Genomic DNA, 25,716 nt, shown 5'->3' with positions numbered 1-25,716 from the left:
TTTATGAAGTCCTCTGCATCCTTTCAAAATTCTTCTGGTCCAAGCTTAGCTACATGACGGAGTCCATAGATTGCTATGGCAGGTGAAGGACTATTACCGAACAAGTGGACTGTCATTCTGTACTGAACTACCTCTTGTCATGTCATTCTCTCTGAACCACAGAAATCATAAAAAATTTAGATTAATCAATAAACATTTCCTTGTCCATAATTTCCATGAACAGCCTGTCCTCAATGGAAGGTGCAATCTTTATCATCTTTTGTCTTTTCAAACACCGTGCTTCCTAACATGCTTTTCGTCGCATTTGAAGTGACATGAGCAGTAAGGCTCCCAGGATATGTTCATTGCACCTTAACACTAAGCTTCTCTTTGACATGAATGAGGTTAGGGCATGGAGAGCACACACTTGGACGTCCATTCGACAAGATCTTAGAACAAAATGTGTTCACAACAGCTGGTCTGTGTGTAGAACCCAGGCAGACATCCCCAACTATAACCCAGCCCAGGTCTAGTCGCTGGGCATAAGGGAAGTTACTGGGACCATTGAGCTGCTCCCTAACCTTGTGTAACTGAAGAATGTCTCTTCCAAGAAGTAGTAGTATCTCGGCATGAGGTTCTATGCTAGGAATCTCATGTGCTATGGGTTTCAGGTGTTCAAAGTGCCATGCAGCTTCAGGAGTTGGAATTTCAGAATGATCATCAGGGATCATGTGATCACATTCAATAAGTGTAAGTAGTGATACACTTACTACACCATCTAGGGACGCGATCTGGAATCCAACTGCTCTTCTCCCTGAAGTTTCAGAAATACCAGCACAGGTACATAGTGTTGATGCATTCAATGTTAAACACATCAAAAAACGCAGACTTGGCCAAAGATCTGTTAGGATGGCGTACATCTTGACCGTGTTCTTTGGGCAGTTCTGAGGGTATACATTAACCAGGCAGATTTTAGAGCAAGATTTGGGGACTTCTGTGCATTTTGACGTGATATCCACAGACTGGACTCTTTCCTCCTCCCTGCCATGCTTATCAAGGCTTCTTGGTTCCACTGAGCTGGTCCTGGGTCAAGAGCTGAAATGTGTTTCTTACTGTTGCATTCGCTGCACTTGATAGGATCTTTACAGTCCTTTGTAATGCGAGTTGTGAAGGAACAGCACCTGTAAAAGACTTCTTGTTCCTTGAGATAGCTCTTTCTCTCCTCTAGTTGTTTTGCTTGGAAACCTCTACAATGTCTCAAAGGGTGAGCCTTTTTATGCAGTGGGCATTGCTTTGCAACATTGGCCAACTTTTTTGTGCTTGTTGCAGACGCGTCATCCATTTCTGCCATCTCTGTTTTATGAGTGGCAATGGAAAACTTTGCAGGGCCTTGTCTTTTGTCAGCCATGTCTGACCTTGTGTGAAATGCACCAGAAGAAAGTGTAAAACTTGGATCATTTCTTGAATCAGCTTCGCAAAAGACAAATTTTGTAAAGATGGAAAATGGGGGGAATGTGACTGTGTAGTTTTTTGTATTTAGACCCATAAGCAATCCATTTTTCCTGCAGATTGTGAGGTAACTTTTCAACAATTGGATTAACACCTCTTGATGTGTCCAAGTATGAAAGTCCCATCAAGTAGCCTTCCAATTTTGCAGACTCCAGCTCAAGCAACAAATCTCTAAGCTTTAGGGGATCTCTATTATTGAATTTAGGGAAGCTTTCTAGTTGGTCAAGAAGGGCCTTTTCAACAACTTCAGGGGATCCATAGTCTCTTCTAATCTCTCCCAAGCCTTCTTGAGATCAATATCAGGATATCTGATGTGCACAGCTCGGACTCTCTTCACTTACTCAGCTGACTGACGCCCAAGCCACTTCATCAAAAGATCCAATTCCTCACTTGAAGAGAGGCTCAGTCCTGCCTTGGCATTCAAGAAGAAAGTCTTCCAAGAACAATTCTCTGGGCGATTGTCAAACCTGAGGAGTCCAGAACTTAACAGCTTGCGACGGACAAGGAATGCCACTTTCTGAGGTGTCTTTACGTGTAAGGCTGTCTTTGAGAAGCTGTATAAAACCTGTGCAAAAGGATGATCTGTTGGATCATGTGTTGAAGTTTGCTGATATTTTCTTTGGACTTTGATGTAACATAGTGATCTCACCTTTCACCATAAAAGGAGAGACTGGGCAAACATGGTTCAGAGCCTTCCTGGACTTGATAAGCCTCTCCTTCCTGTAGCCACAACTTTGGTGAGGAAGAGGTGAAGGTGGTAGAAGCTGGTGTACTTGGGTTTGAAAATGCTGTTTTTATGTAATTGCTGGTGTGCTCTTTTGAATCTACTGCAGGTAAATTGATTGAGCCAGAGCAGCAGCAGCTTCTTTTTCTTGTTCTAAAGCCATTAAGGTACTCTCCATACGGACTCTCCATACTTTTCTAGTCTAACAGCGGTTTCTCTGTTGATGAAACTGGCTTGTGCACGTGCTGCCTCTGCTCTTGCTCAAGCTTGAGCAGCAGCCATACAAGCCGCTGATCTTTTTGATGCCAAAGATGAACTAAAGGTGACTGACCTTGTCTCTTGAGTTTGCTGTGCCTCTGTTTTTTCCGCTCCCTCCATAACTATCGACTTCTACAAGCATACAAGGTTGATTTAGAGGAGAACAACTGGCATAGATGAAGGCTTCACCCACTGTTCCTGTGTTAGGTGCCCACTGTACAGTGTTTTTTCACTATTCTGTCCTTATTGTGTGTAGCTTAACACAACTTGACAGATAGCTAAACAGCTGGGATCAAATAAAGAGCTGGACCAAAGGCGTGTCAGACATCAGTATGCTTACAAATAGAACACAGATATTTGTAAACCAACTTGCTTTGGCTGGGCAAAATAAAAGAGCATTTACCTATATGTGCTATGTTTTCTGCAACTTTTTCTGAGCAGATGCTACAGTTATAACAGACTGAGAAGCTAGTTGCAAAAATGTATGGTTAATTTAATATAACAATTTAATATAATTTTGTGTTTTCTTTTAAACCAGACAAGCTTTCAAAACTTAATGTAACTCAATGTAAACTCAATAAAAATATGTTCATCAAAATAAAAAAAGGCTCAAACACTGACATTAATTATAGACCACTAAATAAAACAACAAATGTCAGCACAACAAAATGTACACACATATATATAATTATCTGTAGTACATTTCTGATGAATCGGTGAATAAAATCTAATTTGTTTTGAATGTACAGTGTGTGCACAATTATTAGGCAAGTCTTATTTTTGAGGATTATTTTTATTAATGACCAACTACAGTACTCTCAGTTAATCCAAAATGTTAATAAACCTCAAACATGAATGTTTAAGAAAGTAAAAGTGACGTTTTGTTTTTCTTAGGAGAATATCTATATGTGCACATTTGTTGGGCAACTATAATGGTGCAGAATTATTACGCAGCTAAATGAAAAACACATTTTCCCATCTCACTTTTTTATTTTCATCTGTTCAAGTGAGAATTATAAACAAACAACTCAAAGCTTTCCAATGAACATTTCTGAGAAATAAAAAAAAAAAATCAATCAAAGACCAATATAGCCACCCTTCTTTTCAATAACAGTGATAAGCCTTCCATTCATGGAGTCTGTCAGTTTCTTGATCTGTTGACGATCAACTTTTTGTGCAGCAGCAACCACAGCCTCCCAGACACTGTTCAGAGAGATGTACTGTTTTCCTTCACTGTAAATCTCCCATTTAAGAATTGCCAAGTTACCAATTGGGTTCAGGTCAGGTGAGAAAGGGGGCCATGTCATAAGTTTTTCATCTTTAATGCCTTTACTGGTGAGCCATGCAGAGGAGTACTTGAATGCATGTGATGGAGCATTATCCTGCATAAAAATCATTCTCTTTTTGAAAGATGCAGATTCTTCCTGTACCACTGCTTAAAGAAAGTGTCTTCTAAAAACTGTCAGTAGGCTTGGGAGTTGATTTTGAGCCCATCTTCATCCCGAAAAGGTCCAACCAGCTCATCTTTAAAAATACCAGCCCATACCAGTACCCCACCTCCACCTTGCTGGCATCTGACTCGAAGTGGAGCTCTGTGCCCGTTATTGATCCAGCCACGGGCCCATCCATCTGGTCCGTCAAGAGTCACTCTCATTTAATCAGTCCATAAAACCTTTGAAAAATCTGTCTTCAGATTCTTCTTGGACCAGTCTAGATGCTTCAGCTTGTTCAGTGGTGGTCGGGTTTCAGCCTTCCTTACCTTGGCCATGTCTCTGAGCGCTGAACATCTTGTACTTCTTGATACTCCAGCTAGGTTGCAGTTCTGGAATATGACAGAACTGGAAGATAATGGGTTCCTGGTAGCTTCACGCTTGATTCTTCCCAAATCCTTGGCAGTTAATTTGCATCTTTTTTTCTCAACACGTTTCTTGCGACCCTGTTGACTATTTGCAACAAAACTTTTGATGGTTCTGTGATCACGCCCCAATATCTTAGCAATTTCAAGAGTTCTGCATCCCTCTGAGAGACTTTTGGTCATTTTTGACTTTTCAGAGTCAGTTCAATCTCTTTTTTGGCCCATTTTGCCTAAAGAAAAAAGCTGCCTAATAAATATGCACACCTTGATATAGGGTGTTGACCTCCTTAGGCCACACCCTCCCTCATTACACAGATACACATCACCTGCTATGCTTAAATCCATTAAGCATTCAAGTTTATCCAGCTTGGAGTTAGAACATATGCCTAAAAATGATAATATGGTCAAAATACTCACTTCCCTAATAATTGTGCACACAGTGTATATAGGGGGATATAGTGTTCTCTGTTTACTTTAGGGGTTTTAGTTGTAACAGCATGTTAAGTGTGGGCATCCAAATCATTCATCAGGGTGATATGTTCACTGTTTTGTTATTGAAGCAGAATTTCCCATTTTAAATTTTTTTTTAGAATTAAACAGTTAAGATGTAAACAGAGTCGTTCAGAGTGGTTTGGTGTAAAACACTCCGTTCTAGATAAACTTACAGAGTCAGAATTGTTCATAGTGGTGGTGATAGGAACCAGTCGTCCACCTCTAAAAGCTCCCTCACAGAAAGTTCCTACATGAAATGGTTATGAATGGTTCTGAACAACTATAACGACATCTGAACCATTTCACACCGAACCGCTCTGAATCTCTCTGATTACATCTGATTTTTGCGTACATTTTGAAAAATGTGATATGAATATAAGCGATTCATAAAATGGTGCTTTTTGAATGTTATTCACTTCTCAAGTATTGATTATGAAGCTTTTATGTATGCAGTTTTTAATGGGTTTATTCACTACTTCGAGAAATATGAATAATAATGAGTTTAATGATGGGTGATGAATCTCTCTGATGCAGTGCTCTCAGAGACGACAGACAATGTGACGTGGCTAAAAATGGAAACACAGCAAATGGTTTTTGGGATTAAACATGTTTCGCTCACGGTGGACAAGGATTTTAGGTTTCCGGCTTTCGTGCAAATTCTACTTTTCTCCCAAAAAACTCAATCTGCTGATGATATTCACAGGGAGCCTGAAGGAAGAGGAGTAAATCGTCTGCTACTATAATGCATACTGTATCTTGACGTTACAGCCGGACACGTGGCACTGATTCAGCCTGCAGGCCACTGTACCTTTAAAGAGAGGTAGAAACAGCTCTGTTAATAAACCCTTAAACTCATTAAATTGGAAGCATAAAGTGTAATGTACCTGTAAATGCTAGGGACACAAAAATGAACGTTTCTGTAGGGTAACCGTAGTTAATTCCACCAGCTTTCTGTGAATATAGAATTGATCAGATAAAGCACGTATTAGATAATACGTAATAACTACAAATAATACTGGGTTTCATCAATGAGTCACATTAACACAATAACATACAAAAAAACAAGACTTATTGCTTGTTATTTATATTTATTCTAATGTTTTTCTCAGAGCAAATAGGCCCATATTTATGTTCGTACACACACACACACACACACACACACACACACACACACATATATATATACTACATATAACATGTATATGAATTACCAGGGTGCCACAAATCCAATTTTTCGCCCTAATGTGACTCAGAACGTTTTCAGGGCTGTGTGGACAAAAGAAATCTGATCTTTTCAAATCTGACCTGAGCCAATTTTATATGCGGTCCTAGATCAGATACATATATGATTCGTGGCCATGTAACCTTAATGTGCACCGTCATTCAGCGTTACCATGGCAGCAGCATCACTTATCTAAAATGACCACCTCCCTGTATTTATGCTCAGTGTCCATTTTATCAGCTCTACTGACCATATAGTTTCACTCTGTGGTTCTACAGTTACAGACTGTAGTCCATCTGTTTCTTAGCATACTTTGTTGCCCTGTTCTTCAGTGGTCAGGACCCCCTTGCAACAATGCTGTATCTGATCCACTCGCACCAGCACAGCACATAACAAGCAACAAGTGCTGATGTCAGCACTCTCTAACATCCAGCTACATCTCTCTCTCTCTCTCTCTCTCTCTCTCTATATATATATATATATATATATATATATATATATATATATATATATATTTTTTTTTTTTTTTTTTTTTTTTTTTTTCATTCATTGATCTTCAGGATCAAGACACTGATTAATGCATAAACATCAACATTCAAATCTTTGACCTCCAAATTAAAATATTGAAATGTCTAATTATCAAATCCCACATAAAAGAAACTTGTACACATATTTGCTCAATCCAAAAACATTTTTTGAAAAAACAGACAGAAATAAATATCCTTTGCATTTGGGTTAATTAAAACCAGACACTGTTAAATACAGCAGGCTTTAAAAGAAATAAATACAGCAGGCACCCTAGAGTGCCTTTGACCTGTTTAGCTAACAGACAGGGGACCTGTGGACGCTCTGTGGTTGTATACGAGCCTCGGTGCTTCATCAGTAGCAATAGCCTTGAGCACGAAGCTCAGGCTGGGTCTGTGGCCATATTGCATAAGGTTTAATCTGGTGGTGCTGGGCTGCTGTGACTGAAGCCGAGGAGATTGAGATTGAGTGAGTGAGAGAGTGAGAGAGAGAGAGAGAGTGTGGGTGAGAGAGAGAGAGAGAGGCAGCAGAAGGATCAGGAATGCTGGACGATCACAACAAACTCCAATATGCCCACGTTTTCTGTCATGTATAAGGGAGCAGTCATCATAAGCAGGTAAAAAATGCACATTTTTCATACTGTAAATTGAATTAACCGTGGAGTTGGCGGTTTGTCTCGTCTGAGTGAATCTAGAGGCGTTTTTATGTGTGTCCACGAGAAAATGTTTGGAAGTAGTTAAGTTCGCGTCGTTTTCGCTAGCTGTCTTTTTTCGAATTTTCCGTTCCACCTTAAATGCTGCTGCAGTTTTGTTCCACAAAATTGGGAAAAGAAGGAAGCGAAAACTTCAAGTATATTCAAAAAACGTTTATTTGCTGCTTTTACGTGGAGATAGAAGTGCATTTAGCTAAAATATGTGCACATTTGCCTCAGTAATATGAGCGTTAATGTAGTGAATTGCATTAACCTGAATTGCTCGGGCGCTTGCTTTGCTACAGCTGTGATAAAGCAGCTCTTTGTGCACTTTAAGCTCTTCAGTATCTTCAGCCTGGCATTTTCCTGTTCATTACTGCTGAGACATTTTGGTTCTTATGTCTAACACCTTCATTTAGAAAGAATAAAAAAGATTATTTTTGCCTTCAGTATAAAATCTAGGGGCCAAATTATAATCCATCCCTATTAGAACCTTCATGGCACTTCTGGATTCTTTTCTACATCATACTTTCCATCTTTTCATGTTTTTATGTTGGCAGATTCACCAATTGTAGATGTGCATCAATGAACCATTGAATAAATGACACTACATAAGACTAAGGATGGGGAATTCCACCCATTTTTAGGAATCTATAGAGTAAAATGGTTCCAAAAACGCAGCTGCTTCGATTTCTTTATAATAATAGTGATATGACTGATGTCTACAACACAAAAACTGACATTTTATTTATGTACTGAGTTTAATATGGAATGATGATGATGGTAAAATAGTGGAAAATATGAAATGAAGTTTTCTTTGGGGAATATTTTGCCCCACAACGCCCTGCAATGCCCTGCATGTACCCCGTCCGCCAAGAATGATGATGTTTAGGCCAAAATCTATCCTAAAACAGTGTCTCAGACATCATTTACAGCAGCATTTACAACCATCTCATGTAATAACTTTCTGTGAGGGAGCTTTTAGAAGTGGACATCTGGTTCCTATCACCACCACTGTGACCAATTCTGTATGTTACTCTAGAATGGAGCGTTTCACACCAGACCACCCTGAATGACTCCGTTTGTGTCTTAACCTGTTAATAAAGTAGAATTTTTGAAAAATTGGTGGATTTCCCCTTTTAATGGTGCTACAAGAGACTGAAACTGTTGTTGGTTGACAGGTTATTAAATTCTTGCATTATTTTATGTGATATTTGTGGAATAAATACTCCTTTATCATGTTCCAGTTGTGTAATTTCCACCTATAATCACTGCCCCTCCCTTAAAAAGGGTTCTTTAGTAAATGCAACGATTATATATAGAAGCAGGACATCTCATAGAACCATCTGCATGCATAAATATTTCTTCTCTGTGATTGAAAACCTGTTGTAGTAGGTTCTTTTTGCACAGTCAAAGGGTTCCAGTGTTGTTACATGTTACAAAACCCTTTTTTAAGCACTAGAACCCTTTTTTACTGTCAAAATCATCTGAGGTTTTGAAATTGTGGATGTGTATAGGCCTAAATGTCCCATCCAGGAGTAAGACATTCTGCTGGACATTCTCACTGAATAATTGATGGTCATTGTTTAAGGGTGAAAACCTCTGACCTTCTCTCGTAGCTTCTTTTTTTAAACCCTAGTATCTGTAATTAGAAGTACAGTTACACTGAACATCAGTCACAACAAATGCTTTTCTCCATTAGAGGGCCCATAGCCTGGAAAAGTCTTTTCCTCACATTTCTGCTGTAGGATATAAACATTGTTAAAGTTTCAAAGCCTACAGTTCATACAGTAAATATATGTGGAAATGACACTGAAAAAAAAAAGTGCATTTTGAATTAATCATTTTTGTGATATCACAAAATCAAGTGCATTTACATATATCTACGTGTTCCGCCTACAGAAGTTTAACCAAATATTCAGTTATAAGAAAGTTGAAAGGAGTGTCTCAGCCCAGAATGCTTTTTGAATGAGGCACAATACAAGGCAGTCAATCAGAATAGAGTTCATATACACATTAAGTATAATTATTTATAGTAGAGAACTGACTTTTTCTGACATTTCTGCTGTAGGATAGAAACATTGTTACAGTTTCAAAACATACAGTTCATACATATGTGCAAACTTGACTGATTTTTGTGATGTCACAAAATTGAATGTATTTACATATATCCACCTGTTTTGCCTACAGCAGTTTAGGCCCATCCATTCTTGCTGAAGTTATAAGCAGTGTTTCAGCTTGAGGTGCTTTTTGAATGAGGCACAATGCAAGGCAGCCAATCAGAACAGAGCTCATTTACATTTTTCAGTCTTAAAGGGCCCATATTGCGGAAATCAATAGTTGTAGCAAAGTATCTAAATGTATCATTCACATATCACTCAGTCCATATATGGACAAAATAGGGCAGCCAATCAGAACAGAGCTCATTTACGTACATCTGTTTTAAAGATGCAGTAACAAAAACAGCCGGTTTAATTCTAAGGGATAAAGAGAGGCTGAAAAAGATTGTGTAGAAATGAATTTTCATAATTTTTTAGTATATCAGTGCACAGAAATGTAGTAAGTGCAAGTGAAAAATAAAGTGCAAGGAAAATGTGGGATATAGGCTCTTTAAATACATAGTAACTAAACCAATTTGTTTATTTCTAAAGATTTAAGAGATTGATTGCTTATGTAAAAATGAACTATGACTAGTTTTTGATAAAAAAATGTAAAATGTTAAAAAAAACACAAAAATGTAGGATATTGGCCTTTTAAAGGGTTCACACTGATAACACAGTGATGTATTGGACTGCATTTATTTAGTGTTGTGGACTGAAGGGGTCCTGAGGGGACATTAAAACATGACCCCATATGGTGTGTTTGGTAGTGAATGCGAGCCACAGGCGGATCAATACCTCAGTATCAATAAACCTGTTTCCTGTTCAGAATTCATATCGATACTGAACGTTTTTGGTTTTAATGTTAATAATTAATAGGAAGTCTCTTTTTTAATATATACCGCTGTTGTCAGAACAAAACCTCTCCAAAATGGTAACTTTACAGGAGAAGGAAAAAACACACTTTACTTTTAATGTAAGTCAATGGAACCAGAACTTTGGGTCATTCTGGGTCATTTCTTTTAGTCCCTTCATCATGAAATTTACACACAATGTAAAGAACAACAGGCACTTTCAAATTATGTCACAAACTGAAAAACGACACAAATGGAGATAGAAGGTTTTGCTCTAACAGCAGCGTATACATCGTTGATGTCACCCACTCCTGAGTGGACAGTCCTGAGTGTGTTAGTTTTCTGGGCTTGTTGCTTTTGTTTTCAGAGATTTTCAGTTTCTTTATTGCCCTGTTTGTTTTTATTAGTGTTTCTTTTTGGACGCTTCAACTAACTGAGGCTCTGCGATGAACACTGACCTGCTGAAGCCCAAATAAAGCAATCTGAAATAAAGTGACTGTAAACCTCATGTCTCTCTCTCTCTCTCTCTCTCTCTCTCTCTCTCTCTCTCTCAGGACACTAATGGGTCCATACGGAGTCGACCGTGCCGTGCATTCTATGGAATTTACAGACTGTGAGAATGGATTAGGTAAGAGTGACTCTGACTTTGAATCCCTTTGAACCATGACTGTGGTATATTGAGAATCAGAATCACTCTGTGGTGGCTGTGAAGGTGTCAAGGAAAAATATGGACTCAGCAAATTCTTGTTACTTTTTATTGTTTTTGTGTTTATTTGAATTATGAATATGACTTTATTCTAATGTAATATAATCTTCTATTGTCACATAGTCACTTTTAAATGAGAATCACTTAGAATCAGAATCTGATTAATTTCACAGTCACTATAGAATCGGAGTTAGAAACTAGAATAACTTAGTATACTTATAAATAAAATTTGAGAATCACAATCACAAAATACTGACTTATGGGAATGTTGACATTCCCATAAGAATGCTATAGGAAATGAACATTATGCTAGCGGCTAACTGGACGATACGAGGCTACTAATAAAGTGAATTACAGGGTTTCTGCACCTATCATTGCTCAGTGATGATACGACAGGCAGATATATATAGTTTTATGGCTGTATATTTTCACAGTGTAAACAAAACTGAGGAGTTTTTGAAATGATTGCTTTATTTCTGTTAGCTCCATGCTGATGTTAGCTCCATATTAGCTTCTCATTAGCTCCTCCTGAAATTCACGCTCCACAGACTCAGACATGTACAGTATAGACTCATACTGGAATGAGTTCTCCTGTTGTTATAGATTAGTCAAACCTAGAGGGCAGAATCTCCCACTCTACCATGACTGTCGCGTTCTTCATCTCTAATGTACAGTACTGTGCGAAAGTCTTAGGCGCCCAAGACACATTTTCAAAATCTATTTGTGTAGTTTGTGTTTATTTGCTGAGAAAAGTGTTAAAGTTTGAATAAACATTTATAGCATATGAATTAATAATGATTTTTGTGTATGTATATATATATATATATATATATATATCACACACACACATACACACACACACACACACACATATATATATATATATATATATATATATATATATATATATATATATATATATATATATATGTATATATATATATATATATATATATATAGTGATTTTCTGGATGTTAGTGTGTTTGTTTAACCATTTTCAAACCTCTCCTCGAGGAAGCCCAGTATTATATGTAGTTAAACAGCAACTCCTGGTTTGACCAATCAGTGCATCAGTAAACTGTGTTCATGATGTAATTGACGATGTTCACAAGTCTCTGTGGCGGCTGTGAAGGTGTCAAGGAAAAATATGGACCCAATAAATTCTTTGTACAACCCCAATTTTGGGACGTTGTGTAAAACATAAATAAAAACAGAATACGATGATTTGCAAATCTTTTTCAACTTATATTCAACTGAATACACTACAAAGACAAGATATTTAATGTTCAAACAGATAAACTTTATTGTTTTTTGCAAATATTCACTCATTTTTAATTTGATGCCTGCAACACGTTCCAAAGAAGTTGGGACAGGGGCAACAAAAGACTGGGAAAGTTGAGGAATGCTCAAAAAACACCTGTTTGGAACATTCCACAGGTGAACAGGTTAATTGGAAACAGGTGAGTGTCATGATTGGGTATAAAAGGAGCATCCCTGAAAGGCTCAGTCGTTCACAAGCAAGCATGGGATGAGGTTCACCACTTTGTGAACAACATTGTTGAGAACAATGTTTCTCAACGTGCAATTGCAAGGAATTTAGGGATTTCATCATCTACAGTCCATAATATCATCAAAGGATTCAGAGAATCTGGAGAAATCTCTGCAAGTAAGTGGCAAGGCAGGAAACCAACATTGAATGCCCGTGACCTTCGATCCCTCAGGCGTCACTGCATTAAAAACCAACATCATTCTGTAATGGATATTACCACATGGGCTCAGGAGCACTTCAGAAAACCATTGTCAGTGAACACAGTTTGTCGCTCCATCTTCAAGTGCAAGTTAAAACTCTGCCATGCAAAACGAAAGCCAGATATCAACACCACCCACCTGGGCCCCAGCTCATCTGAGATGGACTGACGCAAAGTGGAAAAGTGTCCTGTGGTCTGACGAGTCCACATTTCAAATTGTTTTTGGAAATCATGGACGTCGTGTCCTCCGGGCCAAAGAGGAAAAGGATTGTCCGGATTGTTATCAGTGCAAACTTGCACATCTGTGAAGGCATCATTAATGCTGAAAGGTACATACAGGTTTTGGAGCAACATATGCTGCCATCCAAGCAACGTCTTTTTCAGGGACGTCCTGCTTATTTCAGCAAGACAATGCAAAGCCACATTCTGCACGTGTTACAACAGCGTGGCTTCGTAATAAAAGAGTGTGGGTACTAGACTGGCCTGCCCGCAGTCCAGACCTGTCTCCCATTGAAAATGTGTGGCGCATTATGAAGCGCAAAATACGACAGAGACTCCAGACTGTTGAGTAACTGAAGTTGTACATCAATCAAGAATGGGAAAGAATTCCACCTACAAAGCTTCAACAAGTAGTGTCCTCAGTTCCCAAACACTTATTGAGTGTTGTTATAAGGAAAGGTGATGTAACACAGTGGTAAACAAGCCCTGTCCCAAATTTTTTGGTACGTGTTGCAGGCATCAAATTCAAAATGAATGAATATTTGCAAAATTCAATAAAGTTTATCCATTTGAACATTAAATATCTTGTCTTTGTAGTATATTTAATTGAATATAGGTTGAAAAGGATTTGCAAATCATCTTCTTCTGTTTTTATTTATGTTTTACACAATGTCCCAACTTCACTGGAATTGGGGTTGTACTTTTTATTGTTTTTATGTTTATTTGAATTATGAATATGACTTTATTATAATGTATATTGTGATAAACTCACTGCTGAGGTAAATTGTTTAAAAATTTGCTTAGATGCCTAAAACCTTCGCACAGTACTGTATTTTGTCTTTTGTCTCAGTGTTTTAGATCACCGTCCACTTCACGAGTTATGAATATGAAATATTTCTCGTTACAACATAAGCCATGCACCCCACAGGACATTGAAAATTCAGACAGCGTCATACATCATTCAGGTGTGCTGAAGTGCATCTCTAAAGCATGCATGTGTGACGGTTCTTCAAGCGTTCTTTAGTAAAGACAATGGTTCTATTGGTTCTATATTTGGTCACCCACAAACAAGCAAGATTTCTGGCTCTCACAGACCTGTAGCTTCTTCTTTAAGAAGCTCTTCTGTTCTCCACTCGTTACCTGTATTAATGGCACTTGTTTGACCTCGTTATCTGTATAAAAGACACCTGTCACATGTCCAGGCCTGTCTGAAGTTTGCCAGAGAGCATCCAGAAGAGGACTGGGAGAATATCATGTGGTGAGATGAAACCAAAATAGAACTTTTTGGTAAAAACACAACTTGTCGTTTTTGGAGGAAGAAGAATGCTGAGTTGCATCCCAAGAACACCATACCTACTGTGAAGCATGGGGGTGGAAACATCATGCTTTGGAGCTGTTTTTCTGCAAAGGGGACAGGACGACTGATTCGTGTTAAGGGAAGAATGAACGGGGCCATGTATCATGAGATTTTAAGCCAAAACCTCCTTCCATCAGTGAGAGCATTGAAGATGGAACGTGGCTGGGTCTTCCAGCATGACAATGATCCCAAACACACCGCTCGGGCAAAGAAGGAGTGGCTCTGTAAAAAGCATTTCAAGGTCCTGGAGTGGCCTAGCCAGTCTTCAGACCTCAACCCCATAGAAATTTTGTGGAGGGAGTTGAAAGTCTGTGTTGCCCAGAGGAGATCTGCAGGAGGAATGGGCCAAAATACCAGCTACAATGTGTGCAAACCTGGTGAAGACTTGCAGGAAACGTTTGACCTCTGTCATTGCCGACAAAGATTATGTTACAAAGTATTGAGTTGAACTTTTGTTATTGACCAAATACTTTTCCACCATAATTTACAAAAAAATTCTTTAAAAGTCCTACAATGTGATTTCCTGGATTTTTTTTTCTCATATTGTCTCTCATAGTTGAAGTGTACCTATGATGAAAATTACAGACCTCTCTCATCTTTCTAAGTAGGAGAACTTGCACAATCAGTGGCTGACTAAATACTTTTTTGCTCCACTGTTGAACCAGTTTCTTTATTAACAAACCCTTAAAGAACCATTATTTGTAAGTGTGTAACTTTATATCCCAGTTTCTTTAGCGTAGATTGTGGTTCTAATAGAACCATGGACACTTAAAGGACCGTTTGCATGTTTAAACGGTTCTTTGCATGGTGAAATGGTTCTTCAGATGGATAGAGAATGTGTTGTTTATGGTCCTATAGCCCCAGAAAGGGTTCTTCTGTTGTTATAATGCCAAGCTTGCAACAACAGAAGAACCGTTTTTGGTGTTATATAGAACTATTTTTGAAAAGGTTCCACTGTCTGTAACATGTTCTCCATCAATCTGAAGGACGATTTCACTTTGCACAGAACCATTTAAGCATGCAAAAAGTTCTGTATAGAACTCAGGGTATAAAACCATTGTCTTTGCTGAAGAACCTTTGAAGAACCATCTTTTCTTAGAGCCTATAGGGGACGAGGAGCTCAAATAGTGACACAAACCACCGTTATTTCTCAAAATCCACTGAGGAACATGCGCACTTGCACTCTCTTTGTGGTGTTTCCACCCAGCCGGCTCTTTCTGATGGAGCTCTAAGCTCCTTAAAGCTGTTCTCCTTACAAACCGACCTGCACCGTCAACAACCCGCTGCTTTAAGAACACCCCCCCTCAACGGCTCGTGCTTTGATGTGCATATACAGAGAGGAAAAGCGCAGTGTAGCAGCGTCAAAGGGCTTTAGCTGGTTAGTGGAGGTGTGCGTGAGCGCTTTAATTGTGCCGGCAGGTGAATCTGCAGAATCTGTCAGGCTATTGTGTTCCTCCTGAATACGGCTCCAGTGTCATGACCATAAGCTGCGTTTATTTCAGATAAATAAATAGCGCAGCGTCTCAGAAAGGCAAAAAATATTGAAACGTTTCTCTGTAGCAAGCTCAGAATGGAGCTGCTGCTCTTTTGCAAGACTTTAGTGGAGACTTTCTAAAGAAATTCACTTTCTCAGACTCCTGCAATTCATCTTAAAGGGATAGTTCAGCCAAATTTGTCCAGTTTTCCCTTCTCACTTCAAATTTAGTCCATTAGTCAAAGATACATTTGGCTGTTTCTTTAGTTTCAGCACAGAAGCTACGGCTGGATGATTTGCGGAAAATGTCTGATTGCGATTTTTCAGACCAATATTATGACTCGGGTTGATTTATTTTTATTTTCAATAAATTAAGGACCAGGAGCTGTATTACAGAAACCAGTATACTTAAAAAAGATGGTTCTTCAAGGGTTCTTTAACACAGAAAATGACCCCTCAAAGAACCCTTTACTTGATTAAATGGTTCTTTGCATCAAGAAAGGGTTCTTTAGATGGAGGGAGATTTTATGGTTCTTCTGTGGTTACAAGCTTAACATTGTAACAATGGCAGAACACTTTTTGGTGCTGTATAGATCTGCTTTAGAACCCATATGCAACACCCATCAGTCTGAAGAACCATTTCACCATCCATTTATGCATGCAAATGGTTCTTTGAGTGGTCATGGTTCTACAGTATATAGAACCACTGTCTTTACGAAAGAACCCTTGAAGAACCATTTTCAAAAAAGGTTCTGTATAGAACCTCTACATCACATTCTCCATCAGTCTGAAGAACCCTTTCATGATGGAAAGAACGCTTTAATGTAAAGTGTTCATGGTTTTGTATAGAACCCTTTTTTATACTAAACTGTCGAAGAACCATCTTTTTTAAGAGTGTATCGTTTTGTCTTTAGTTAAGATCTGACAGGTTAAGATAAGATTTTTCATAAATTTGTGTTACAGAGGCAAATCTGATCTTAACTTAGGAATCTTATCTTACAGCATCTTGTTTCCAGTTAGGAAATCCTAACTGACTTGATCAGAATCAACTGCCTTGTCTGTTTACTAGCAACCAACGCTATCCACCCAAACGTGAACAAAATCATAATAATGTTACAGAACTAAAGTGTGCTAAACTGTAAGTAGTGAATACTGTGAGAGCACCCCCTGCTGTTTATCACAGCGTCAGTGCTCCCCAGTTTCGGTCTCCATTTCCCAAACGTTTTAGCCGAGCTCGCTAACGTTATTCCTCCTAATAAATAGACACACGTTCAGCTCCTTCTCCTCATTATTTACCAACATCACTGTAATATTTCATCAACATTAACATATGAAGGTAATCAGAGGGACGGTGGAGTTCGAGTCTGCGGCGTCTGAGATTTTTAAAATGCAGAGTTAGAAAAGAAACGCGTCTCACAGTGAAAGCTGCGTTTTACAGTAGAAATAAATTATAAATAAAGCGTTTTACAGTATAAATAAATGGAGCTCATTATGCTGGTAGTGAACTACGCTGCCTGACACAGCTGCCTAAAAAACATAGAAACAGACCTTAAACAGAATTTAGGACCCTGTTGGGGTTAAAAACACCACCATATGCGTAAAATCTGAGTAAAATAAAAAGTCTAATGACTGAACATAGATCACTACACTGCTGTCTATCAAACGGTCAGGAGTTCAAGCACAACACACAATCAATTTTTTAACTATTAATTAAAATCAATTCTGTGTTTTTGAGAATCGATACAGCATCACAAAACATAATATACTCAAGTGTATCAATGTTTTCTTACACCCCTGTTATGAAGTCTGGATACTCGTGTAGTTTCCACTCACCCATGTGTATTTCTTCGTAGAACCACACATCTAAACATCCACAACAGCATCAGTACCTCAGTTTAAAAGTGCTATTCAACTTCTTTGATTTTGGAGAACATTGGTATTTATTGATTATACACCCCAATTCCAATGAAGTTGGGACGTTGTGTAAAACATAAATAAAAACAGAATATGATGATTTGCAAATCAACTTTCCCAGTCTTTTGTTGCCCCTGTCCCAACTTCAAATTCAAAATGAGTGAATATTTGCAAAAAACAATAAAGTTTATCCGTTTGAACATTAAATATCTTGTCTTTGTAGTGTATCAAATTGAATACAGTTTGAACAGGATTTGCAAATCATTGTATTCTGTTTTTATCTATGTTTTACACAATGTCCCAACTTCACCGGAATTGGGGTTGTAATATTACATAAAGTAGTAGCAGAGTCAGAATTGTTCACAGTGGAAGGAACCAGACATCCTCCTCTAAAAGCTCTCTCACAGAAAGTTCCTCCATGAAATGAGACGCTGTTTTATGATAATTTTAATAAGATTTTGGCCTTAAACTCCATTCATGGTGGAGGGATACATGCAGGGCACTATAAGGTAAAATAGTCACCAAAGAAAACTTATTATTTCAGATTTTCCACTATTTTCCATAATCAATATTCCATATAACCTCAGAAGACTTGTGTACGTTCACTGGGGGTTTTGGATGTTTTGATTTTTGTGGTAATGGTGACCCCTGGTGACCCCTGGTTCCCATCACCACCACTGTTAAGACATCTGAAGCATTTCACACCAAATCACTTGGAATCTCTCTGTTTACATCCCACACACTGAGTTATGCAGAAATTTGGAAAAATTGGTGGAATTCCCCTTTCTGCATCAAGCTACCTGAGTGTGCGGTGACTGGAGGAGTGTGGAGTTGATCTGTAGGCTCGTTGCTGTCCGCCATTGAGCTCATAAGCTGGTTATGGTTTTAATTATCTCGCTTAGCGATCAGTTACAAATGGGACATACAGTTGTCATTGCGTGTAAGCATGTATGCAACAATTAGACTTTTGCGTGGTTGCTATGCTGAGTCTCAGCGCTAACCCAGTAGGTGACCTCCAATTACAGTGAACTTTCGGAGGAGTCACCTCTTTTCACCTCAGGCTGCCCAGGAGGGTAAAGTGAGGTTAAAAGGACCTTGTGCATCCAGACAAACAGACAAAATCTTATATCTGGGTTGAACGATGTTGTTTAGTGGAATTAGCACAGAATCATTAGCCATATTTATATGCAGGCTAACAGTCCGTTAGTAATCCGACTGATAGATCAATCGCAATAGAATACGTCCGTGTAAACACGTCAATCGGAATAGTCTAGTCTGATTGAGGCCATTCAGAATACAGTTTATATCCGACTGATCGAGGTGGGTAAATTTCTAAATAATCCATTAAATAGAAGAATAATATCCGTGTAAATGCCTGTGTCTGATTACATTCCCTCTCGGATAGTTTAAGTCCATTCTGCTTGTGTGTCGCGTCATAGTGAAAGTTTATACCGTTCAACATGGCACAGCAGAAACTGGTCAACAGAGGAGACGAAGTTTATACTCTGAGCTTTAAAAGACGGTGGTGGGACGGACGTCCAGCTTATGTGTCTCAGAACACGACGTCTTCCTCGCAGCCTTCTTTTCTAAGGACATGTGAAGGACGTTTTCCTGAGTCTGACATCATTTTAAAGCAATTAAAGCCTTTGTGTCGTCTCGTCTTCAGAGTCTGACCAATTTAGCTGTCAGTCAGATGTGATCTTAAAAGTGTCCATTTTCTGTTTAAGTAAGTAAAAACAGCGTCTCAGCGGAGTGATACACTGTGAATAAATCAAGATGTTATGGTGAAATAACAGCACAGTTAGAATGGTTCTCAACCAATCAGCTCGCGTGGCCGGAACTAACTGTTGTATAATACTGCATATTCACAACTAGCACAGTGGCCTTGTCAATAAAAGTCAACTAAAAATTACAGACACATAATTTTTATTTCAGGGTAATCACATACGTGGCCTTCTCTAAAGGTCAAGGAGGCTCTGATGGTTTCATGTTGCTAACAAATAATAGAGGCTTATACTCCATCAGTTAGCATGGTGCTAACTGCACACCTAAATCATCACCAGTCGAATGGTGTGGAGTATTACTACATTACTACATTGCGACATATCTATAAAAAATTCTGTCTTTATGAGGAGGCTGTATTTGTTTTAGCTGTATATTATACCATGTAGTCTAATTTAAAGGTTTTGATTTGTCACTTGATCCTGGAGTTACTGTGTTATTCTAATGCAACACTAATGATGTAATAATGTTTATTGAATGCTTTTGTATGTCATGTCATCGTTAAAATTACACACAACTGACCTAAATTACTTGATTAAAATTCTAGGCCAGTCTCGCTTCCTGTGAACTCAAGTCAGTCCTGAACTCAGTTCAGTAGTGATGTGCATAGTGTTGTAAAGGCTGAATGATGCACCTGCTGTCCTTCTGTTAACCCTTTAGGTATTAAAGTGATTGGAGGAGTGAAGGAGTTAACAGGAGAGGAGTTTGGAGTGTACGTGAAGAGGATTTTACCCGGTGGCCTTGCCTCCAGTGATGGTAACATATTGCAGCTGCTTTTATTCCATTTCTGTGTTCTAAATGACTTAAAATGTGTGTGCTAGTCAGACTCACCTGGTCCCCTGATGGAGCAGTTTGTATTTTATCCCTGTTCGGAACAAAACCTTGTATCTCCATTTTTGATGTTTTTCAGTTTTTTAACATACTTTTAAAATGCCTGGTGTTTTAAGACATTGTGTGTAAAGTTCATGATGTATGGACTAAAAGAAATTACTGAAAATGACTTGGAAAAATGTCTGGCTCTTTGACTTACATTAAAAGTGAAGTAGGTTTTTTCTTTCTCATGTAAAATTACAATTTTGGAGACACGGTTTTCTCCCGACAACAGCGTTTTGCTGATTAATTGAATCAGGTGTGTTAAATCAAAATCCATATAGAAAAGCCTGTCCATTCAGTGGCCTGTGGCGACATACGTGGGCAGATATTTCCCCTCTTACAAGACCAGACTCTTATCTGTATGACTGAGAAGAGACCTTTAAACATGAAACAGCCATATTAACGTTTTAAAAGCATCTTTGAAATCACCAATACATTCTGATGAAAAATTGCCTAAATACACACACACACACACACACACACACACACACACACACACTTTCTAAGCTGCTTCTCCCTCAGGGTTGCAGGATTGCCTAAATAGTTTGTAACGTTTTAGTTTCCACACTGACCTTTTCACAGAGCTTTTCACACTTGTGGCTTCGCCAGCAAGCTGATTGGCTCGTTGTGTTGAAGGGTGGGACTTTCCTCATAATCAGACATCATGTTGAGTGTTATTCATTTTTCAGCCACTGAACTGTCTCACTCTATGCAGAAACTTGTGTGGCCATTTTTGTTTGATTGTGAGCGTCTTGTGACTAATTTCTGTCGAAACACACATTTTCTCATGAGCTGATTTTAAGAAAAAGCTGTTTGGGGTTTGTTGCTCAGTCTGCTGCTATTGCCCTGGGAGACACTGGGGGGGAAAAGCTTTCTGGTTTAGAAACTTATAAGCTAACCGCGTTCTTACTGTGGTTTGATAGTTCCTGCTATGTTTTGGTACTTTGTGGTGTGGTTTGGTAGTTTTTGGTGTGTTTGGTTGTTCTTGCCATGGTTTAATAGTTCTTACTATAGTTTTGTAGTTTTTTTGGAGTTTAGCCTAGTTGTTCTTGGTATGGTTCGGTAGTTTTTTTAATAAAGCCTGTTTGTTCTAGGCATGGTTTGGTGGTTCTTGGTGTGGTAAATTTTGATATAGGTTGGTAGTTTCTGGCGTAGTTTGGTAGGTCTTGGTTAAATTTGGTAGTATTTGCTATAATTTGGTCGTTTTTGTATGTTAAATAGAGTTTCATAAAGTTTGGTGATTCTAGAGTGGGTTAGTAGTTTTCTGTATTGCTTCGATGTTCTTGGTATAATCTGGTAGTTTTTGTTGTAGCTTGATTGTTCTTGGTGTGGCTTGGTAGTTTTTGCATGGTTGTTCTAGGTGTGGAGTGGTAGTTTTCAGTATGGTTTGATTGTCTCTGCATGGTTTGGTTGTTTTTGGTATGGTATAATTGTTCTTGGTATGGTTTGGTAGTGTTTGTTTTAGTTGGGCTGTTCTAGTTGTGGAGTGGTAGTTTTCAGTGTGGTCTGTTATTGGTATGTGTCACGCGCTCGGATCCAGCCTCGTAAGACAGGGACTCCAATTCCCAGAGTCCTTTGGAGTCTCACGTAACTTCATACTCCCCACTCCTGGCGGAGATCCAAGTCTCCTGATTATTAAAGACATTAAATTAGATGGGACTATAAGGTTATAAGACATAGCACTGCTACAATGCAAAGTATTGTTCCACTGAACCGTACTGAGCGTTTTCATGTTACCGTTTGTTTTCTAGCGTTTGAACTTTCATATTGCTCTGCAGACTTTCGTTTTTTGCCTCGCCCCTTTTTTGATACCTCTGTCTTTGTCGTTTTGGATATATACCTTTTTGACCTTGGCTCGGACTGGGATTACGATTTTGTTTTGTTCTATTGTCGACTGATAATCTTGCCGTTTATTATAACCACGCTGATTTCTGATCTGCGACTCTCTCACCCTTACAGTATGAATTAGTAGTTTTTGGCATAGTTCGATTGTTCTTGGTGTGGTTGTTTTGTTGTAGTTTGGTTGTTCTTGGTGTGGTTTGGTAGTTTTTGGTAAGGCTTTGTTATTTATTAGTAAGGCTTGGTAGTTCTTGGTGTGGTTTGGCAGTTTTTATATGGTTTGATAGTTCTTATATGGTTTGGCAGCTAGGTTGTACAGACGTCCAGCTATTGGGGGCAGTCTAATGACTCTAATGAATTGCCAATATCAGCTTATCAATACAATTATCAAAGTTCATTCCTGATGAGGCTTCTGTGTTCAGCCTATTTTGTTTAGTCGTTGGGCCTAGTCTCTTCTCCTGAAGGCCGTGTTCGACTCCTGAACCGTGCCAACAGTACTTTAAAAATTATGTAATGATTCACTAATGGTCAGTAGGCCTTTTTGTAAACAGCCTCTCACAGTGATTACAGACTTTGCAGCCAATGACAAGTCCAAATCTGCTCTGACCTGCTGGTTGAATTAAATAGCTTTAATCTGTCTGATTTCGTACAGTTTTTGCTAATGAACAAAGAGCAGTAATTCTCATTATTGTGCATTAATTGAGTAAACAGCCAAAATAAGAATGAAAAAAGCAAAACTTTACCCAAATGACATTGTTTTTAGTGCTGTATTAAGTGTCCAGAAAGAAACCGTTAGCTGTCTCATTGTTAAAGGTGATTTTAGCCCTGTGTGTATACAGTGCGTAACGCTGACCGTGTTTACGGAGAGCAGATAATGTCTCACTGGCTGCCTGTCTGTGTTCAAGTCACGTGTGGTGAAGAGTTCAGCTTCATCCATGTGCTTAACACTAATACTGCAAGCGGGAATTAGAGTCCACCATGTGCTCCATTATCTCTGCAGCGCTGCAGACAGTTAGCATGCTGCGCTACAGATGTTAACATGCTTTCACCATGAGGTAGATATACAATAACCAAACTCAACTCAGACCTATTTTTAAAAAACAGCGTGCTTGTTTGAGCTGTGCACCTTCCAGTGGTCGACAGTAACAAAGTATACATGGTTCATTACTGTACATAAAGGGGAATTCCATCAGGATTTGAAAATGTCCACATAATTCAGTGTGTGAGGTGTAAACAGAGAGATTCAGAGTGGTTTGGTGTGAAATGGTTCTGATGTCTTTACAGAGGTGGTGATAGGAACCAGGGGTCGCCATGACTACAACCCAAATTTCTTTACTATCCAGAACCACCTGTGAACTGTTTTGCCTTGCACGTACCCCATGATAATGATAAGCATGATAGTTTTAAGAAGCTTTTGACCTTAAACTCCATTCGTGGTGGAGGGACACATAATATGCAGGGTGCTGTGAGACAAAATAGTCCCCAAAGAAAACTCAGTACTTCAGATTTTCCACCATTTTCCATCATCAACATTCCATATAAACTCAGACTCGTGTAGGTTCACTGATGGTTCTGGATAGTACATAAAATGTCTTGGGGCAGTCGTGGGCTGGAGGTTAGGGACCTGGCCTTGTGACCGGAAGGTTGCCGGGTCAGTCCCCAGGGCTGACAGCACATGACTGAGGTGTCCTTGAGCAAGACACCTAACCCCCAATTGCTTAAAAGTATCACTTTATATTTGTGTTGTAGTCATGGGATCCCCTGGTTCCTCTCAACACCACTGTAAAGACATCTGAAGCATTTCATACCAAACCGTTCTGAATCTCTCCGTTTACACCTCACACACTGAATTATGCAGGAATGTAAAAATAAATAGGTGAAAGTCTCCTTTAAGTACAGTTGAAAGCAAGTACTTATGTGCTTAAACTCTAGAAATATGGATTACTGTCCTATTTCTACTTTTAATCACTATCGTAATACTACTAATAAAAAATATAAACTTTTAATATCTTTAAAAGTACAGGATTGACACTTCATACCTTTCACAAAGAAGATGAAACTTGCAAAAATCATTTTAATATGAGGAATATAAATATTGGCAATCATAATCTACAAATGGTAGCTTAGCCTTCTACTGACCTTTATAGCCTACTTGCTAAAGCATCCCTTATTTGGAGATTAGAGTATTGCAGTGGAACCGTGAGCCACAGAGATATCATAAAATACATCTAAAAATACAAGGTTATAAAAACAAGTGACTTTAAAGACCAAGCTAAACTGCACACAAAGGCCAGTGCCTTTAGCCTTTAGCATGACTCGCTTATTGGAAGCATATCATCTTCAGTGAGATTAAGTTCCAGCAAGTTAAAACTCCAGCAGCCTTAAGAACAGACTGTCGCTGCTAGTAACACTGTTAGTAATGCTGGCGGTAACACTGCGTTCCAGAGTTCAGACCATCAGGATGTGCTCTAGTTTTTTACGTTCTCTGATGAAAGACACTGTTTATAGGAAGAGTCCCGTGAGGGGTGATGTCAGCAGCCGCGGGAAAACCTTGTAGCTCGCTTCCATTTTCAACCCCAAAATAAGTGGCGTGATGGTGATGGGGGGAGACAGGATCTCACTTAGGAGATATAAAAAGCACAAGGCCACAGGTAACGTAAACCTGACCTACATCGGGACACAGCCTGCTCCAACATCTGGACAGGCCCGAGAGCAGCGCTGTTTCCCCAGCTTAGGCCCGTGTTCACAGGCTTGGTCCGAATAAAATGAGCCCTGGTGCCATTGCTCTGTTAATGTGAACGCTAAGGAGCTCTGCTTTTAGATACAGCAGACTCTGAGTTTATCTTTAAAAAGGCCACACAGCACATGAACCTGCTGAAGACAGGAACAGTTGCTCTATGAGCAGATATTTTAGAGCTGGTCAGTTTAGTTGAGAGTGTTTTGACGTATGATATGCATACTTCATATGGTATCCTTTGTGCCAAGGATGAGACCAAGCTGTCTAGATTTGTAGGTTAAATTAAAATAATCCTCCTTTACAGTAAAATAAAGCTCTGCTGATCGTTCAACACAGTTTAACAATAAATGGTCAAATGCTGGAGTTAATGTAGAACTGCTAATTCACCCTTTAAACCTGAAGATCAGCGCAGACTGCTGGTTACCATAGTACATCTGAGTTTTTGATTATATTTTTTAGCCTATACTATGTTAGCACATACAGAGTCATATATTACAACCTAGGGGGTAAAATGTTACTTCAATAAAATGGACATTAAATGTTGTGGCTCCCGAGGTGGTTTGGTTTTTGTTGAAAGGACAAGATGGCTCTTCTTAACACTGTAGTAAGAAGAAAGCCTGCCAAATTGTGGGGGATCTTACTCATCCTCTGTTTGTCAAGTTCAATCTGCTCCCTTCTGGAAAGCGTAACAGGGCACCTTGAACCACATAAAATATTTTTAAGAATTCATTTATTCGTTATGGAGCTCATGAGTGAGCGGTATATTTGGTTTTGAGTGCTCTTAGGTGTGTTTTTGTAATTTTTATTTATTTATTTATTTTTTGTGCAACCTGGTGAAGCCAAAGACACATTTCCAGAA

General features: G+C 38.8%; 1 protein-coding gene across 6 annotated transcripts in view; it reads left to right on the top strand.

The window, feature by feature from the left end:
* The window catches only part of si:dkeyp-72e1.9 (syntaxin-binding protein 4), a 111,226-nt gene that overhangs the window by 22,075 nt on the left and 63,435 nt on the right, over positions 1 to 25,716 (top strand). For 4 of the 6 annotated variants that reach the window (XM_037544666.1, XM_037544665.1, XM_037544664.1 and 1 more), the window contains exons 2-3: positions 10,763 to 10,836; positions 20,069 to 20,164. In XM_037544666.1, the coding sequence (XP_037400563.1) occupies positions 10,763 to 10,836; positions 20,069 to 20,164 (170 nt within the window). Of the gene's footprint in view, positions 1 to 6,944; positions 7,181 to 10,762; positions 10,837 to 20,068; positions 20,165 to 25,716 lie in introns of those variants that run through there. The other 2 variants (XM_017715508.2, XM_017715507.2) reach the window with 1 other exon arrangement.

Source organism: Pygocentrus nattereri, chromosome 14, assembly GCF_015220715.1.
Source record: "Pygocentrus nattereri isolate fPygNat1 chromosome 14, fPygNat1.pri, whole genome shotgun sequence".
Lineage (NCBI taxonomy): Eukaryota > Metazoa > Chordata > Actinopteri > Characiformes > Serrasalmidae > Pygocentrus > Pygocentrus nattereri.
The sequence above is the reverse complement of the archived record's forward strand: the minus strand, read 5'-3'. Positions and strand labels throughout refer to the sequence as shown.